The sequence below is a fragment of the Netta rufina genome (assembly GCF_964035555.1).
Source record: "Netta rufina genome assembly, chromosome: 23".
NCBI lineage: Eukaryota > Metazoa > Chordata > Aves > Anseriformes > Anatidae > Netta > Netta rufina.
In genome coordinates this window covers 6,963,892-6,983,572 of record NC_140147.1, presented here as the reverse complement: position 1 = coordinate 6,983,572, position 19,681 = coordinate 6,963,892, and the positions used below count along the sequence as shown (strand labels likewise).

General features: G+C 50.1%; 1 protein-coding gene across 1 annotated transcript; it reads right to left on the bottom strand.

Annotated features, from left to right (window-relative positions):
• Positions 1-2,336: 2,336 nt before the first annotated feature.
• On the bottom strand, positions 2,337-10,030 carry THEMIS2 (thymocyte selection associated family member 2). The gene is made up of 5 exons (XM_084300599.1): positions 9,920-10,030; positions 4,750-4,890; positions 4,432-4,632; positions 3,020-4,243; positions 2,337-2,461 (listed from the first exon to the last, which is right to left on the bottom strand). The coding sequence occupies exons 1-5, from the start codon at positions 10,011-10,013 to the stop codon at positions 2,367-2,369; spliced, it is 1,755 nt and encodes a 584-aa protein (XP_084156725.1). The 5' UTR covers positions 10,014-10,030; the 3' UTR covers positions 2,337-2,366.
• Between the last annotated feature and the right edge of the window lie 9,651 nt (positions 10,031-19,681).

The following is a 19,681-nucleotide window of genomic DNA, read 5'->3' as shown; positions in this document are numbered from 1 at the left end:
GGGTCTCAGTTCAGATTTTTTTTTTATCTGAGAGGGATGATGTGACCTGGCTTTGGAAAAGCAGTTCTTCCCTTTCTGCCCATTTGTCACACTGGGACCTGCTACTGTTGTTAATGCTGTAGCAAAATCAATGTGTCCTGCGCAGGTTCAGATGGTGTCACACCTGTAGCCTGTGGTGTACTTTTTGGGGCTAAATCATACTATGGATGTGTAGCAAGTGAGACAGCTATAGAAACTAGCAGACCTAGAAGCCAGAAGTACTATAATTTCAATTTTGCAGGTGGTGTGCAGATTAGGAAGAAAATGATTATTTTTGGAAGTGAAGATGAGTGGAATTGCCTGCAGTAAAGGAAGTTGTAGGACTATATGAAATGCTTGTGAGTGGAGTGTTAAAATGTCTTCAGCTGTAGAGGGAGTTGAATTCTTTACCTAGGCCCCAGTTGGCTTTTTCTTCAAAGCATCAAAGGACATCTGCTTTTGTCTGGCAGGACAATTTGGTGTAGGGTTTGGATCTGTTGGGGACAGAAGTGTTTGTTGCTTTGAAAAATGCCTATGTTTAAAGCTATGAGTGAGCTAAGGGTGAAATCCAAGCTCCTGCTCCTCTCCTCATCCTCCTCAGCCATAGTTCAACAATTATTCTTTTCCTCCAGGGCAAGCAAAAATCATGTTCTGGGATGGCTGCAGTGGGTTGCTTGGTTGAAGCTTTGTACATAATGTTTAGGTGCTATAAATGGTGATAGTGCTTGTTTGCAGGAGAGATGAGTTCTTGCTTTGGTGAGTATTCAGTGAAATGATCTCAACAGCAAGAGTCAGTGTCTTAGTCACAATGCTGTGATTTGAGGAGAGGACCCTGATACTGACTGTAAATCACAGGGTGAGAACAAAGAGAAGGAAACCAGCTCAAATCCCATGTAGGGCTTTTGCCAAGTTAGAAGGGAGGAGATGCTCTCTGCAACTTGGTAAATCTTCTCTAGACCCTAAGTGAGGAAGGACATGAACTGAAAAACAACCCAAAATTACACTTTACTGAGAGATTATTATTATTTTTTCCAACAGTTTACTAGTAAAGGAATTGAGAAGTTTGTTTTCCAGCTCTGATTTGTACCTGCTTCTAATCTGAAGTACCTAGGTCTGGAAATTGCCCTGTGTTGGTGCTGCCTGGCACTGCAGCAGTCAGGCAGGATGGCAATGTTTTGTCCAGTAGTAGGATGTATAGAAAGCTGCTGATGCTGGTTCATGAGCCTTTAGTAGATTCCAGCAAAACTACTGCAAGAGAAGAATTTGTTCTAAACTTTTCAATTTGAAATGGCTATGAGCATGGCACATCCTTAGGATCCAGCCAAGCTATTATGCAGAAAGTGTGTGGATGATATTAGTGCGTAGGAGCAGAGTGAGACACGTGTTCTAGGGCCCTGGCCAGCACCTCAATGACATCTTGGTGACTGCTCCATTCCCAGGATGGTTGCCCAACTGTTTGCTGCTCTGGTGCAGTTGGAGAGTCAGACGAGTGACAGCAGAGGATGCAATCCATAGCAAAACAGCCAGCTACAGCAGAGCAGGGAGGATTTAGTCTGCATATGTGGCCATTCCTCAGGCATATGGGCTACTTGCATTCATAGAATCATATGGGGCTGAGGTTGGAAGGGACATTAAAGATCATCTAGTTCCAATCCCCCTGCCATCAGCAGGGATGCTACCCACGAGATCAGGTTGCTCAGGGCCTCATCCAACCTCTAGGGATAGGGCATCCACAACCTCTCTGGGCAACCTGTACCAGTGCCTTACTACCCTTACAGTGAAGAATTTCCCCCTAACCCATAATCTGAATCTCCCCTCTTTTAATTTAAAACCATTCCTCCTTGTCCTGTCACTGTCCAAGCAAAACCGTGTTCTCCATCCTCTCTATAATTCCCTGTACTGAAAAGCTGCGATGAGGTGACCCTAGAGCCTTCTGTAGGCTGAACAGCCTCAGCTCTCCCAGCCTTTCTTCGTAGGAGTGGGGCTCCAGCCCCTTGATCATCTTCATGGTCCTCTGGGCCCACTCTAACAGCCCCACATCCTTCTTATGGTTGGGACCCTAGACCTGGATGCTGGACTGGAGTCTTCACTAGTAGGGCCTCACAGGGGCAGAGCAGAGGTTTGACAAGCCCCTCCCTTGACCTGCTGGCTACTCCTCTGCTAATGCAGACCAGGATGCATTCAAGGAAAGGGGGGCACATTATTTGCATCATCGAGGCAGGTGGAAGTTGTGCTGTGGACCCTTAAGGTTGTATTTAGTCTTTATTTAAATAGGCTATTTAATAGCCTTAATTTAATACAAGATCTAAGAATATTCAGAGGCTGGACAGCTTCCAGAAACCAGATGATTAGAAAGGAAAAACAGTCTGCATTTTTTTAATTGTCTTTTGAATGTCTTCTTCAATGACTTCATAGTCATGTTCATCACTGCTTCTCTCCATGTCTGCAAGAGAGAAGTACAGACTATGTACATAAATGGAGCTGGAGCATGGCTGAAACCCTACAGGGAGATGCCCCTGCCTGCCCTCCCCTCCTCCCTGATGTGGTGGTGCAGGAGGAGTACCTGCACCAGGTAGCCCCAGCGAGTCTGGGGCCAAGTGCCTGCAAGGAAAAAGGCTTCTCGCCATTATAGACGCTGGCTTCTAGTGCCACAGGTCCCTTGCAATTTGGGGGGCAGGAATATTCTGCATTTGAGAGCAGGTCAAGGCCAAGTGCTCATGTACAGTGTTTGTTTCTCAATAGCCCTTGAGGCCAGACCTTGTTTTCCCTCATGCCACGGTCCATGTGTGGGACAAAGGATGGGACAGCCACCCACAGAAACCCAGCTGGTCTTGGGCTAACACGTGGCTGGGTGCCGGTCTCCTCAGCAGAACATCCCTGCCTCATGTCCCCATGGGGACAGCCCCAGGTACCTCATGGCCAGCAGTGCCCCACAACAATACAAACACATGTAATACATACATACAACCCGCTATTGCCACTGGGGGCCCTGTGCTCTCACCTGTGTCACTGGGAACCTTGCGGGACCGGGGAGCTGCCGGCAGACGGGGACGTGGGCTGTACTCATTGGGGGTGCTCCGGTGGGTAGTAAGGCTCTTCACCTTCTGGGGAAGGACCAATGGCGGTGGCAGTGGTTGAGCCAGGCGTGTCTGGGAGCTGGTGGTGGGTCTGGGGACCTGGGAGCGCTTTCCCCTGGAGCGTGCCCTGTCCTGCTCTGGGGCAGGGCGTGGCTGTACCTGCACATCCCTACTGGCCACCTTCGGCTTGGGGGGCCGTGGGGGTGGAGGGGCTGAGCCACCCGGCAGCTGCGCCAGCAGCTTGTAGTAGAAGGCCTCAGTCAGCTCCTCCACATGGGAGCAGTGCGTGGAGGGGGCCTGGGAGCAGACAGGCTCCTCAGTGAGGACAAGGGAGAGGTCCAACCACTGGGGTGGGATCTCAAAGCCCTTATCTGGCTCCTCACAGAAGCTGCTGACCAGGAAGGGCTGGGTGATGCGGGCCTCCAGCCGCAGTGCAGGGAAGGAGCCCAGCACATCCCTCTCCAGCGCTGGGTCCGTGGCCACCACCCGGACATCGCATGGCAGTGGCAGCAGCTCCACCAGCTCCGTCAGCCTGTACTTCTTGCTGTCACACACCTCCTCCACAAAGCTGCCCCCCAGATCCAGGGGCAGCAGCAGCTCCTCACCCTCCTCCTCCTCACCCTCCTCCTCACTATGGCGGAGGCACAGGAGCCGGGTGCTGGCACCAGCCAGTAGCAGCTGCCGGGCCTCCAGCCGGTCACCCACACTGAGCGGGGGCACGTCGTCCTCGTGGCCCTCACAGTCCTGCATTACCACCACGTGCAGCTGCTGGCCAGGCTGCAGGCTGGCTGCCAGCTCCTGCACCCCTGCAAACTGCCGGGGCCGCCGCCTGAAGCGGCCTTGGTAGGCACTGGAGAGAAGGAAACGGCGGGTACCGCTGCGGGCAGAGGCCAGGACCCTCCAGGTGTGGGAGCAGCTGTGGAGCTGCAGCCGCTGTCCCTTCCGCAGGCGGGAGACCCAGGCACTCTCAAAGATGGTGGCACTGTGGGGCCCCTCCAGGATCTCGGCCTGTGTCGGCAGCACCTCCTCCATCCCCAGCACCTCGCTCAGCAGCAGTGGCCGGGAGAAGTGGACGTCCTGCGACTCCTCTGTCACATCCTCCACATCCACCTCCAGCGTGGAGGGGATCTTCACCTCATCCCGTCGCACTGCAGGGGCAGAACCACTCTGATCTTGTGCTCGCCCTCTTCCCATGCTGTAGAGAACCTCACCTTGTGCCCACCCTGCCTGCAACCACCCATGCTGCCCGTGTCAGGGCCCTATCAACAAGCTCGTATAAGGCCCCCCCCACTCTCCACCCCCCAGCACCCCTGCCTGGCCCCACAGCAGGACTCACGGTTCATGGTGGCCTGCACCTCATAGACAGGGCTCAGGAGCAGGGCATGGGGGCTGATGGTGGGGCACCGTAGTGGCTGTGTCTGCCTGCCCCTCCACTCCAGTGCCTGGTGCAGCGTCAGGCCCTTCTTCCCGCTGACCCCCAGGAAGGGTCCCTGTGGCGTGGAGTATGGCACCAGATCTAGGGCAGGCTGGAAAAGACCTGTGGGAGGGCAAGGATGAGACCCTGACAGGTGCAAAGGGCCTCCCAGTGAGGAGGGCCCTATGGGGTGCCATGGGGCTCGGTTGTGGTGGGTTGGGGCAGGGTGTTCTTGCTCACCCTTAAATGTTGGCAGCAGCTCCGTTGTCTGCCCCGTGTGCACATTCTCACAGACAACCTTCTGCAGTGTGACAGCTGTGATTTTCAGCAGGTCACCAGTTGACAAGCAGCACTCATTGCCTGAGATCTCATACACAGACCCTGCAGGGAGAGGAGAGACATGTTGTCATTGACAGTCACTGTGCTGAGACTGGGCTGTGGGGTGCAGGTGTCCCACATGGTCCCAGACAGCCCAGCTGGGTCACATGTGGCTGTGGAGTGGCTCCAGCAACTCTGTTATCCCCTGCCTCCTCTCAGAGCATGGGGACAGGGAGCTGTCACCCATCAGTATGGGCACTTGTACTCTGGGAGTGGTGAAGGAAGCAATTGCTGCCAAGCCCATCAGCTGCTGCTTGCAATCTGTTCACAAATGGGTTTATTTCTGCTTGGCTGATTGATTTTGAGCCCACATGCTTTGATTACCAGTGGGCAGAGATTGCTCCGGATCACACAAGGCCACATTCTCTGCTACTGCTGCTGTCCTGCACAAGTGGGGCTGCAGCTGGACACTCTGGTGCCAAGTGTGGTGAAGCTCAGCACAGCTGAAGAGGGCTGAGCAACCAGCATCCCTCAGGATTTCCTGGAAGAATCTGCCTCTACCAGCATTTTTAACCGTTGTTAATCTCTGTTAACAACACACAGAATGACACAAAGATGGGTTTTAGATTCAGACCTTTGAATTTCCTCTAAGCTGTCCCTTCCTGTCTCCTCAGAACATCTGCAGGTGATTGGTGCTTCCATCTAACACTAGAAGATCCTGACTGAATTCAGAGATACACAGGAGTCCTGCGAGAGGTGGCAGCAGGGGAAGGTGACCAAAGAGGAATATAGTGATATGGTCTAGAAGGCAGGGTTGGGGTTAGGAAAGCCAAAGCCCACCCAGATTATCAATAGGGGATTATATCGTGCTTAACCAACTGATCACCTTCTACAATGAGGCGTTAGGCTCGGTGGACAAGGGGAGAGCAGTGGGTAGTGTTTACCTTAACTTCAGTAAGGTTTTTGGCGCCAAAAATTTTGGCATGTCTCCTATCACATCCTTGTAGAGAAGCAGCTGAAGTATGGGTTAGATAAGTGCCTGCTGTGCTGGACTGAAAACTGGGTTATGGGCCCAGAGGGTGGTGATCAGTAGCACAAAGTCTACTTGGAAGCCAGTAACTGGTGGTGTACCCCAGGTGTCAATACTGTGTCTAATCTTGCTTAACATCTTCATTAACAGTCTGGATGATGGGGCAGAGAGCACCCTCAGCACCTCCAGATGACACAAGACCAGGAGGACTGGCTGATACACTGCGGGGTCATGCTGCTGTCCAAGAGGGCACTCAAGAGGCTGAAAGACAAGTGTGAGGACAGGAACCTCATGAAGTTCAACAAAGAGAAGCTCAAAGTCCTGCCGATGGATGGGAATAAGCTCTTAAGTTCTGAGGACTTCCTATGAACTTTAGAAGACTTGTTTTATTGTGTTGGTGGTCCGTCATCGGTACAGCTTGCCCAGAGACTTCGTTGAGTCTCCTTCCTTGGAGATCTTCAAAAGCTGCCTGGATGTGGCACTGGATGTGCCACTGGCTCAGCATGGCCCTGCCTGGGTTTGGCCTGCATGGTCACAAGAGGTTCCTGCCAACACCACCGACGCTGTGAGTTTGGCAGTTCCCACCACAAATAGTCTGGGCATGGTCTGTATCACTGCCAAATACCACTTACATGGTGGTGGCCTGTATTTGGTTGTCTGTAATGAGTCCCATGGCAGTGTCAAGAGGCCGAGCTGTAGCCTGTCCCTGTTGCAGGCTTTGTTCTTTCTGGCAGTGGGCTGAGCTTGAGTGTCCTAGTGCACATGGGCCTGACTGGGGTTGAGCATGAGCAGACACTTCAGGCTGCTCGTGCGCACACTTGGACCTCTTTGGTTTTAACTCTTCCCATGGGCAGGGGAAACTGGAGGGAGCTGGATGGATGTGGCTGGGGTAGAGGGTGGTGTGTGCTGCCTGCTGCAGGTGGCACCAGCTTTGGGGATTATGCAAGGATCAGCTTCTTGCAGAAATGTGGGAAGTGCTTGCATGGTGTGGAAATGCTTCCAGGGCACAGCTGCTGTGCACCAATGTTCCTGGGGAAGTCACAGGACTCTAGGGCTGTGGTGGGGCTGTGGGTTCCCAGAATGCTGAAGGGGGCCATGGAGGGGCTGTATGGACAGGGAGGAGGGCTGGCAGCTGCATGGGTCAGGACAGAGCTGGTCTGCAGGCTCAGTGGTGGCAGACAGGGAGCTCAATGGGCCACCTGGGTGAACGGACTGAGCTGGCACCTCTGACAGTCCCACTTACTGGTCAAACCCAAAACACCATGGCATGATGTACTGACATGCACAGCCATGTCAGCAGGCTTGGGCCAGAGGGAGCCAAGGCTGGAGACACTGCTGTCAGCTGGCTGGCATCCCTGTGCTCAAGGAGGACATGGCTACAGGCACAGCTGCAGCAATGAGCATGGCTCTGCAGAGTGTAGGGGAAACAGCAAGGTGAGAACAGCCGCAGAGTGCCTGCCCCTGGGACCTCTTCCTCAGGAGAGGGAGAACCTCAATGTGGAAATTACTATGGAAAAATAACCAGGAAGAGGTGAATGAAAACTCGAAAGCATCAGAAAGTCTTGCAGTATGCAAGCACCGGTCCCCCTCCAGCCACACTGTGACAGTATCGAGGACATGATCTGAAACTGGAGGATGCACACAGTAGGGCTGCACTGCCCACAGCACAGCCATGCCTTGTGCCATGGTGCAGAGACCTTGTGAACCCCTGTAGTGGGTTTACGTGGCAAGGTTTTGGTAGCAGGGAGCCATAGAGGTGGTTTCTGTGAGAAAGATCTAGAAGCTGCCTGATGTTTGGGAAGGGCCCCATTGTTTTCCAGATCTGAGCCAATAAGCGATGTTGTTTTGCGCCTCTGTGAGAGCATATTTAAGACAGGGAAAAAAACACTGCGCCAGACAGCAGCCGGGAGAGTCAAGGGAATGAGAAAAAAGCCTTGCAGGTGCCAAGGTCAGTGTAGAAGGAGGGGGAGAGGTGCTCCAGGTGCCGGAGCAGAAGTCCCCTGCGGCCTGTGGTGAGGACCATGGTGAAGCAGGATGTCCCCCTGCAGCCCATGGAGTACCACGGTGGAGCAGGGTTCCACGCTGCAGCCCGTGGAGGAGACCACGGTGGAGCAGGTGACCTGGCAGGAGCTGCTGCCCGTAGGGGAGCCAGGTTGGAGCAGTTTTCTCCTGAGGGATGGACCCCGTGGTACGGACCCATATCTGGAGCAGTTCTGGAAGAGCTGCTGCCTGTGGGAAGCCCACGCCGGATCAGTTCATCGAGGACTGCATCCCGTGGGTGGGACCACACAGCACAGGGGATGAGAGTGACCGAGAAGGAGCGGCAGAGAAGAAGTGCTGTAGACTGACCATAACCCCCATTCCTCCGTTCCCCTGCGCCGCTCGGGGGGAGGAGGTGGAAGAGGGTGGATGGGGGGAAGGTGCTTTTGTTTTTTTTTTTTTCCTTTGTTTTCTCACTTCTCTCGCGTGTTAGTAATAGGCAATAAATCTTACTATCTCCTTATGCCGAGTCTGTTTTGCCCGTTACACTAATTACTGAGTGATTTTCTCATCCTTATCTCAACCCTTGAGCCCTTTTCACATATTTTCTCCCCATTCCTCTTTGAGGAGGGGGAGTGAGAGAGCGGCTGTGGTGGAGCTTGGCTGCCCACTCGAGCGGAACCACGACAACCCCCCACATGCCTGGCAGGATTGGCTCCCTTGGGTGGCAGTGAGACACAGGCTCTGCATGAGGAGGCTCGTGGCTGGTCCATGTAGGAACCTGAGTTGCTCCTTGGTGCTATCGTGGCATCAAGCCACAGCTGTTGCAACATGAAATATTAACAAGAATGTGGAGGACATGAAGAGTGTTTGGCTGAGGGAGGAGCCTGAGAAAGGGCTGAGAGAGGCAGAAGTTTTGTTTAAGTTCTTGGAGACACCCTCCCCGCCCACTTGCAGTCCCCAAAACAGAAAGCCAGAAGTAATGACAGGAAATCCAGAAACATTCAACTCAAAATGTTTAAGAAACGTTATCTCTGCAAGATAACACATCTGCAGGGTGCAATGCTGACTAACCCCTGGTGCATAATCATCTGCCTGTGAAAGTCTAACACCATCTACCAGCAGCCAAGGGTATATGTAGCTGGGAGCCTTGGAAGAGCTGGCCAGGGGGTCTTTGTTGTGCTGACACTTATTTCTAAGCAGTCAGAAATACCTAGAAGCTTGTACAATCCATGCCCTGAAAAGCTTCCAGTGCTGGTAGCAGTGCAGGTGTTGTAACACAGGAGATAAACAGTGCAGAAGAGTACAACAGGAATGGCTGGAGACTGAACAATGTAATTGCATGCCAAATGCAAACACCATTTCCAAGCTGTGGGAAAGATTTGGTACTTGACTACACTGCGAAGGGACAGGGTAAGTATGTTCTGGGACACTCTGCCTTTCATGGAGCAGGAACTCCTCAGACTATGCTGCCATGCCATGATACCATCCACCATGAGCAATGACCCCTTCTGACCCTGAATTTCTGCACTCAATGAGCTGCTACCAAACATTTTGCAGCCTAAAATTTCTCCCCCCTCTGAGATGGACTCATGACAAACATCCCGCTCTGCTCCAGCCTCCTCACCGCAACTACCAGCAACTGCTAAATACGTTAACTGCTGTTGTTTCAATGAACTGTGGCAGTTCTCCTCATTTAGTAAATTTAAGATGTTATCAATGGCAAAGGCTCTTTGGGAGAGCTAAACATCCATCTCTGCTGAGCTTCAGGGAAAAAGAATTAGAACACTGCTTCTGCTCTTTAAAAGTCAGTGTGACCTAGTGCTAGAAATCTCACAAGTCCTGATGGTATCTTGCACAATGGTGTTGGCACAGTGGGCAGGATCCCACTGTGCATTCCCACTTTTTTTTGGAAGCCCCAGAAATCCAGCAAAAACATTTGCTAATTTCTGACTGCATCTCGCCACCAACATGACCATCATCTGAGGAAATTACACTGGTCCAGGTTTCATCTCTCAGGGCCAGGGGGAGGTGGCACAGCCTAGGGGCACTCCTTTGTGGCAGTGGGCACCCAGCACTCACCTTGGAAGTAGACACCAGAGCATATCCTGAGGATGCGGGGTAGGGTGGTGGGGTCCAGGGAGCAGATGTATTCCTGGAAGGAGAGGGGCTCCATGCCTGTGCTGCTGTGTGTTCTGGGGTCCTCTGCAGGGAGTGAACTAAGACAACTCTGGGCTCTGCTTTCACTTCTGCATGGTTTTCACTTCTGCTTCTAGCACTGGAAAGTTCCTGCTCCAGATACTTGCTGCTGGCAGCTCTCCAGTCTATGTAAACAGACTGATGAGCTGCTGGGACAGCCCAATTCCTGTCACCCACGGCCTGGTGGCTCCTAGCCCTGCCCTGCCCAGGCTGATGGTGCTGAAGGCAGGCAAAGGCACAGACCTTGGCTCTGCCATGGTGCTGTCCTGGCTGGACCAATGCTCCAGCCCGTCCTGCCCAGGCTGTCCTCATTGCACACCTCCCATGTGCCAGCCTGCCCTACCCCAGAGTGATGGTGCTCTGGGGTAGAGGCCAGGTCTGAACAGACCATGGCAGAGCTAGTGAAGGGCTGTGTCCAGGCAGCCCTCACCCCTTGGAAACACACAGGCACCTCCATCCTGCTCAACTCCAGGCATTCAGATTCCACTTGCCCCAGTCACAAATCTCTCCTGCATCATGCCCTGGCTGTGTTCAGCATGCAGAGGAGCAGAGGGGAACCAGCAGGTCCAGATGGAATCTCTGTGTGGCTGCCTCAGCCCTGGGCAAGACAACAGCCACATTCCTGTGTCCAGCACAGGCAGCAGCACCCAGCTTGGCCTCCCATAGAGATGAGGCTGTCCTTTGCCAAAGCAGTGGAGCACAGTCCCCATGGCCACAGGCTCCACACCCCAGTCACACAGGCTGAGATGGAAACATCATTTCTGAGATCTGCAGCTCCTGGTGAGCCTCAACTTTCTAACAACTTTCCTTCAACTTAGCTCATGAATCAAACTGAAGCTGCAGGCTAGGAACAGCAGGAGGATGGGCCTGCATGTAGAAATAAAACTTGAAGAAAGGTATTTTTAAATAGATGAGGCACAAAAAGGTGTCTTGCTCCACTTTGACTCCATTTGCTGAACAGGAATTTCTTAATTCCTTCACAGAAATGTGTATGTTTCCCATTGTTAAGAAGAGCACAAAGCAATCTAAGGGACAGAGAGACAGAGAGTGCTGGAGCACTGTGATTCCCCCACAGAAGACAATTTCAGTCTGCCTTCAAGCATGTCGTAGCAGCAGAGGTGTCCAAAGGATTTCAGGCCAAACTGCCACTTGGAGCTGGACTATCCTTGGCACCAGAGCAGCTCAGCTGTGCCAATGTCTTGACAACCTACAGGGAGGGAGACCCTCGCCCACCTCACCAGTGACCTGTCCCTGGGCTGCACATCCCTCCCAGTTGAGATACTTTCCTATTGCTCAGCCTTACATGTCCCAGGTTGCAGGTGTGGCCATTGGCCCTTGCTGTCTTGTCTGCCACTTTTGGGAACAGGTTGGCTCCATTGCCTGTGAAACTGTCCTTTGAGTAGTTGTGGGCTGCTATTAGATCACCCTTCTCCTCCTCTTCACCAGACAAAACTAGCCCAGCTCCCAAAACCACCCCCTTCGGGTGTCACATAAAAAGGTAGTCAAATGATCGCCTGTTTCAGAGCCCTGCCAAGGACTTCTGCTGATACTGTTTTGCAAAATTGAAAGTATTTAATAAGTCAACAAGATATAACACATTCACAATTGCTGTTGACAAATATACTCATTGCAATAGCACGAATATATAATAACAGTGCTAGCAAAATACTGTGTGGGGTATTCCTCACCAAAAAGTGAAGGTGCAGAGCTTACCAAGAAGGCATTTTTGTCTTGGTGGAGGAGAAGAAGCACAGCCCTTCAACTGCCTCTTCTAGGTCTCCAATCTCTTCTCTCCCCCCACCACCCACTTTTCTAATTTTTTTTTCTCACTCTATCTAACTAATGCTATTACTAATGCTGTTTTTTCTAACACTAACAATTTTCCTTTATACTCTAAACTTAAACTTCCCCCCGCAGGGTGATGTTTAGCATAATTTGGATGGAGAATCAAGTTATAGCCATATATGTTTAGCATGTACTTCATTAAGCTTGTTATCATATCCAGGGGTGGATAAAAATATGTTTAAAAATAAGAAAACATGGGGAAATTAAATGAAATGGGACAGAAACATACAGTGGCTTAAACAGAACTGTGAGAATTCTAGTAAAGCTAACAAAATACATTCATGTATGTATTTTAACTATCAATACCATACAGCTGCTCCCAAGCTTAGCAGCCTATAGTTTACCAAGTTAACAAACTGGTTGTAGTTGGAGAAGATACCAAAGACTGCCCTTGGTCTTTCCTGAAGTTTCATCCCACAGACATGAAAAACTAACACCCAAGCAGAAACAGCACACAGGAAACCCAGCACTAGTGCAGCTCTGCTCATTGATGCATTTTTGCATTTTGACACTGTTGCAGGTCCACCTGCCCCTGATTCCCAGAGCAGGTTAGTGATACAAGGAAACATGATCAAGGGGGATGCTAGTTTGCAAGGTGTAGAGTGCCTCTTTTGATGCAGGCCAGGACACAATTGGCCTTATGGGATGCAAGTGTGCACTGCTGGCTCATGCCGAGCTTTTCGTCTACCAGAACCCCCAAGTCCTTCTCTGCAGGGCTGCTGTCAGTGAGTTTTTGTCCCACATGGTCAGCTGCACCCCATCCAGCATCAGCATACCCAGTCTCTCAAAAGCTTGTCCAAGGCTGTAGAACCCAAAACCTTGGCACAGCACCAGCCTTGCAGCCAATTCACTTGGCCACTTTGTCTCCTTCTTCCTGGGTCCCAGTCACGAACTGAGAGGACAGAGGAGAACACTACATGCGCTCCTGATCCCTTCAACATATTTCCAAGGGACATGGATTTTTCCTTTTTGGTATTTCAGAGTTTCCTTGGTACAGCTTCATTTGATCCTACTTGAAAAAGTAGGAAGTGGGAGTCTTTGGAACCCACCAGACTTAGTAGTCTCTTTGTAATACCGCAAATACAGGCCCCAGGCAGCAAACCTCTCCAGAGAGATTGTCCAGATGGCAAATGGGAGCCTTGGTGCTTCTCAGAGAGGAGTCTCCAATGACTAACACCCTTTGCGCCATTTTTGTGGCACTAGTTTTGATGCAGTTGGGAGACTGATCCAACTTTGTGTGGTCGGCCTTTCTCAGTTCTCTTTGTTTTTTTTTCCGAGGTCTTTACTTGTTCTCCTGGAGTCTCCTCTCTCCTGCCTTAGAACCTTGTATCTATTGTGCAGGGGCACTTCATGGGCAGGGGGGAGATAACTCCTCCATCTCTGTTCTGAGACAAGAGTCTACTCTCCTTCGTCATATGAGTCTTTCAAATGTGCTTGTTTTGGGCTGAACGCTTGTTTCCGTGCCCCTTGCCTGGACTTAAGGCAGGGAGAGATGTCCAAGTTGGCTGACAACAGCCCATACGGCTGACTGGCTCTGATTTGGGGGCAGCAACACCCACTGTGCTCTCATGGTAGCTTAGCCCTGAGCCTGATTTTATCTACTCAGGTTCAAGGGAGGGGTGAACAAGGCTAATGCTTTGCAGCTACCTGGAAGCATGTGTAATGGACCCATGAGGTTTGGGATGCCTGCAGGAAGCAAAGTAACCGAGCAGTTGTAGGAGGAAACGGCAGCAAACTTGTCAGGGCTCTGTGATCCCAAACACAGCCAAAACCCTGGGCTGAATAAACGAGTGGAAATAATCGAACATAATGCTTTCACTTCCTCCTGCTCTCGCCAGGCTGGAATCTTCCTGCTAGCTCTGCCTGCAAAAGGAGGAACAGGACAGAGGATGCAGGGCCCTGGGAACTGCTGCTGTCACAAATTCCACCCCCTTCCACACACAGCTCTCACTTCCCCACAGGGACCAGGAAAGGAAAGGACAAATCAGGCACCCTGAGCCTGAGGTCAGGGACCTAGGCGTGGGCTAGGCACATGGCCCCTGGGCTGGGGGCCCCTTTGTGACCACTGTCTCCACCTCTCTGAATTGAAATGCAGAGGCCTTGCAGGCAGTCCCTTCACAGGGGTGCCCTGACAGTAGGACAGCACATAGAGGTACTCCAACTGTGCTGCATAGGCAGCAGAGGACATCAGAACGTGACCCACTGCTCCTCCCAGCAAACAGCACCCAGCTCCTCACTAAGACCAGAGGCTGGCGCAAGCTGTGCATCTCAAAGGCCGAGGAAGAGGGATCACCAACAGCACTGAGATGGAAACTCCTCTCAAGGGGATCCTTACCCCTACTTAAGCATATAAAAAGGGTGAGAATGGACAGTAGAAGTAACAGGAAGAGGAAGTTACTACAATCAGAGGAAGTTGCCACAATCTCCGTGTTGGTTCAGCTCACTGACAGTAAAGTGAATGCAAATGCTTTTTTTTCCCCTCCAGCTGAGCATTTGTTTGTGATGAAAGAAAATAGCTATTTTACCTACATACCTACATCACTCGCACATTTAGGTTAAAAAAAATGCTGAAAATGATTCACAGAAATTCAAATACTGAACTGGGTGTCAGTAGGTGACTGGGTGTCACCTACATCTTGACCAGGATTTTGGTCATCAAGAAGCAACTGACACCTACATCCTAGTGCATATTCTCTCCTGCATATGGAGTAACTGAGACAAAATGGTTAAAAGGAAACAGAAAGATATGAAGCATAACAGAAGGGCCCAGTGATACCAAAATAGGAACAACTGTTGGCTAACAACTGCCAGCAGCCAGAGGGCTATTACAAGTTTCACCTAGTTATTTCTGCAAAAGACAGAGTGGACAGAAGCAGCCCTTTTAAAGGAAACTTTTATTTTTCCTGGAACTGGCTTTTTTTCCACCCAAAAACCCACAATGTGATGAGCAAGTGATGAGCACTCAGCAAACAAGTCATATAGCTCACATGAAGTTTCTGTGCTCCTAGGCTGATGACCAAGTATGACGAGGGAAGTGCAAACATGCATTGGGCTTATAAGGCAATGTTTTGGTAGCGAGGGCTGGGGGTGGATGGGTGGAGACTCTGTGAGAAGAGTCCAGAAGCTGCCCTGTGTTAGAAAATAGCCAGTTCTAGAGGGCTCCAAAAGGGACCCAACCACTGACCAGAGCTGAGCCATGAGCTCTGTGGAAAGAAAGGGAAAAAATTGCTGTGTAACAGCAGCTGGGAGAGAGAGGATTGAGAAACTGAGACAGAAGGAATCCTGCAGACACCAAGGTTGGTGAAGGAGGAGCAGGAGGTGCTCCAGGCACTGGGGCAGAAGTTCTCCTGAGGCCCATGGTGGATCAGGATGTCCCCCTGCACCCATGGGGTGCTACATGGGAGCAGATCTCCACGCTCCAGCAACTCATGGAGAGGAGCCTAGGCAGGAGCAGGGGATCTGGGAGGAGCTGCTGCCCATGGGATACCTGTGTTGGAGCAGTTTGCTCCTGGGGGATGGACCCTGTGGTACGGAGCCATGCGGAAGCAGTTCTTGAAGAGTTGCTGCCTGTGGGCAGCCCCCACAGGATCAATTTGGGAAGGACGGCATCCCGTGGGAGGGGCGGCACATGGAGCAGGGGCAGAGAGCGACTGAGAAGGAGCGGTGGATGATGTGTAATGGACTGACTGCAACCCCCATTATCTTCTCCTCTGCACTGCTTCAGGGGAGGAGGTAGAAAAATCAAAAGATCTGAGATCAAAGTTGTGCCAGGGAAGGGGGGATGGGAGGTGCTTTATTTTTTTTCTTACTGCCTTACTCTGTTATCAGTTGGCAATAAATGAACTTAATCTTCCCCAGGCTGTCTGCTTAATACATGACAGTAATCCTTGAGTGATCTCCATGTCCTTATTGCAACCAGTGAGTTTTTTTCATTCTACTTTCTCCTCACCATCCTGCTTAGGAGGGGGAGCAAGGGAACAGCTTGGTAGGCATCTGGCCAAGGTCTACCAACCTCAGTGCTGCATGCAAAGGCGAGCTCTTTCTATAGCACGACAGCTTGTCTGAAACACCGCATAATAGTGGGGACTGCTAGCGTTAGGTCAGAGGTTGGACTCGATGATCTTGAGGTCTCTTCCAACCTAGAAATTCTGTGATAATGTCATCTCCTGGCAGAGAGGAGGCTGCTGAAGAAACATTAATGTGGTTTATTTCAGTTTTCACTGAGCTTGATGGCAGATCTTACATGCAGCATCTCACAGGAGCATGCCTAGCCAGTCAGTGCAGAGCTTTTTTGGCAGGAGACAGGTGGGCTTGAAAAGGGACACCAAACCCATGGTTTCGTTTTCTCTTGAAAATACTCAGAGCACCCTATAAGCTACTTGTCTGCTGCTTGCCCTGGGTTGTACTCGGCATCAGATGGAGGTGACAATTCTGGGTGCTACTGAAAACTTGACTGGGCCCTTGGCAAATCCCTTAGCTGTGCAATGTTCTAAATGATATTTTGGGATCTACACTGAACTGAAAGCCAATAGCCAGGTTCTCGAACCGCATGGGCAGTCCCTGCAAACACAGGACATACTCCACCCCAGCATATAGGGCTGCTAGCTGCTCTCCAAGCCCCTGCAGTAGATGCTCAAGGAGATGTAATATCATCTTGTTGTGTCCCTTCTGTGCAGGTGACAGCTGGTGGATAGCTGGAAAAACACTGGTTTCCTATTCTCACACACAGGGTACCACATGACATCAGATAATTTAATGCTTGTTATTTAGTCTTTAAATTTGTAGTCTTTAAAAGCCCACCTGGGCTTGCAGCACATGCTTTCTGACTCCGTCCATTTTAGCCATCAGCTTGGTCTCTGGACAGTATTCGCAGGCTCAGGTAGGATGATTAGCTATCAGCACTTTTCATTGTACCTGCTGTACTTTTCATGCTCCTGTCCTGAGGGTTTAGTCTCCATTGTCTTTATGTGGCTTGCTTGGAAGAAAGCAAAATGAAGCAGACAGAAGTAGAGGCACTCAGAGACAGACAGATGATGTCTGTGCTGTATGGTAGAGGAAAGCCAGGAACAAGGCTTGGCCAGGTCAGCTTCAGGCCACTGGTGGGAAATCACACTGCCATGAGCATCTACAGAGACCAAAGTTGTCCACCTGCTCTTCTGGTGTCCACACTCAACTGGGGAAACCTAAAAATTGCCTAAAGAATTGCCTCACCTTGCAGGGCAGACCACTGGAGTTTCCACAGATTTTAGGCAGTTTCAAGTCATCCTGCCCTGCTTGTCATTCAGAGTCCTAAGCTTACTGTTGTTTGACTACACCTGAAATCCTGAAGTTACAACAAGCAGGAGATCAGAGCTCCTCAGATAGAAGCAGGAATTGAGATCCCACAAGCAGGGCTCAAGGAAGACTAGCACAGGAGAAATGTTAAGTCAGCTGCTACAACCAAAGCAACAGTAGTGTCAGCCTGAAGTATCCTCACCTTGAAGGTTTTTAACGCTTTCCACAGTGGATCACAAACCACCTCTGACCTGTCAAAAAGCAAGCAGTATCAGAGCTGTGAGGTGTCTGAGCTTTAGCAATAGTTCTACTGAAGCAGGCAGTGGAATTACTGGTTAAACAGTAATTCCAGGCTCTTCCTCATCTTCACCAAACTGAAATCGCTATCAAACTAACTGAGCACACTACTATGCTTATAGAAGAAAGGCTAATAGAGAATGAACTCCTGCAAACTCCTGAAATCATAAAGCCAGTACTTTCACAAAGACAATGGATAAACAATTTGTTGTGCCTCGTTTCAGTAAGGACTTGCCCTGACATGATACAGGCATAAACATACCATTGCTCACCCACCAGGAAAAATGCTTCTGGTGCTCCTTGAGCCTCAACTCAAGAGGCGTGCCTCTTAGACACGCCTAGAAATAGGTGAGCAGCCTCTGTCAGGAACTGATCCACTGCAGTCCAGAAATGAGTCAAAAAAGCCCCTGTGGCCAGCTATGGCCAGCGTTGATAGGTTAAGCCAGTACTACTGGCCAGTTCCTCAAAACTCTGCACAGATGCTGGCAGCTTGCCATCTGGGTATCTTTGCAAGGCAGCAGTGAACAACTTTAACCATGGCAGACATATCAGAATAACCAGAGCAGTACTTGGAGCACACCTGTTATTTAAGATTCCTTCTCCTCCTCTACCATGTTCTGCAAGCGTGCCTGAATTTGTCAGAATATGCCAGATGATATGACATACAGCTATACACAGCATGGAGAACAGCACTGATATGGGCTCTTTAGCAGCTTCTCCCCTTCTTACAGCTTCTCTGAAGAGGACAGCATTTCTGGAGGATTCACAAGAAGCAAAAGACAACACCAGAGCAACAATCAAAACTGATGGACAGCTATTCTGGAAGATGCAAGACCTCTTGAAGGACGTGGGGAAAAGCATCACAGTTACACAGTTTGATGCAGTAAGCTGTTGCCACTATGCCAGGTACCGCTTACTGGTTATGGGACTTTCAGGGGTAGAAGATGGTGACCCAAATCACACAGCTGTCTATCCTAAACTGGGCACAATCCTACTTCACCCTCTCCACCTTGCAATAACATTCCTGTCCACTACACAGCACAAGCAGCATAGTCTCAGTAGCACCACGGAGCTTGTATGAATGAGCTTTTCCTGGTGTTGAGCAGAGGTTCAAGCGAGATTTTTTTTCCTCTTTACTTGCCACTGCTAGATTAAAACAAACAGTTTTGAGTCTAGAGAATCTACACATTATCTGACTGTATTAGTCTGCTTTTGAAAAACAAACTCTCAAGCACCATCTGACCTTGGAGACCATTAACAGCCATTACACAGCCCCAGTTCTTTGGCTTGTCTTGATCCACATCCTTCAGCCCATCCCTCTGCTGCAGTCCTTCCCAATGACACTGGCTGTTTCAAAGCACTTGGTGTAGTTGCATGAGCACATACTTCACCTGGAACACTCATCTGTTCTGAAATGGAAGCTATTCCTAAAACGCCCCAGGGAGCAGTTATCTCCTCTCCAGGAGCAGTCTATCATGAACTTCTTCACAGGGTCTAAAACATTGGTATCTTATTGCAAAGCACACTGTGAATAGATAGCTTCTGGAAGCTCATTACTTGCTCTTGGGATGGCTGCTGGGTTCTTGTTCTACTCTTCTCTCTCCTGGTTTTGAAATACAACCTCGTTACAATCTGACAAATGCTTCAGGGACAGTGTTCCTGGAAAACACTCCCATTATTATTTAGATCAATCATTTATTTAGCTCCAAACACTTCTCCACTTCTTTATTTCCATCTCTGCAGACTGCATTAGAGTGCTTTAGATTATCATATAAGTTTCCTCCTTTTTAATACTCTTCTAAGAAATCAACTGCCAGTCACCCCAACCCTTAAAAAGTCAGACCACAAAGCTAATTGCTTAACCTATACTAACTATTTCTACCTGTGGTAGATCAGCAGATTTCTTAATTTCTGTGAAGATCCATTCTTCTGCTGTCAGACAAAAATGAAGACACAGCTGCTCCAGATGCTTAAATATTGCTGGATTAAGAAGAAATACTAATCTATAGCCTAAATGTTACTAAATTTATTACAGCTTAGGAACCCCTCTCAATATTACATGGCAAGAACCATGGTTATCTTTAACTGAGTCCCAGTTTGCTGTTAATAAAGCTCTCCTGAAAGTTTAGGATGAGCTGCAGAGACACAGTGACAAAGGATGGCACATAGGCCAGAGGCAGCAATGAGAACAGCTAAGCTAGACTCTGAAACAACTTTTGCAGAGAGAAT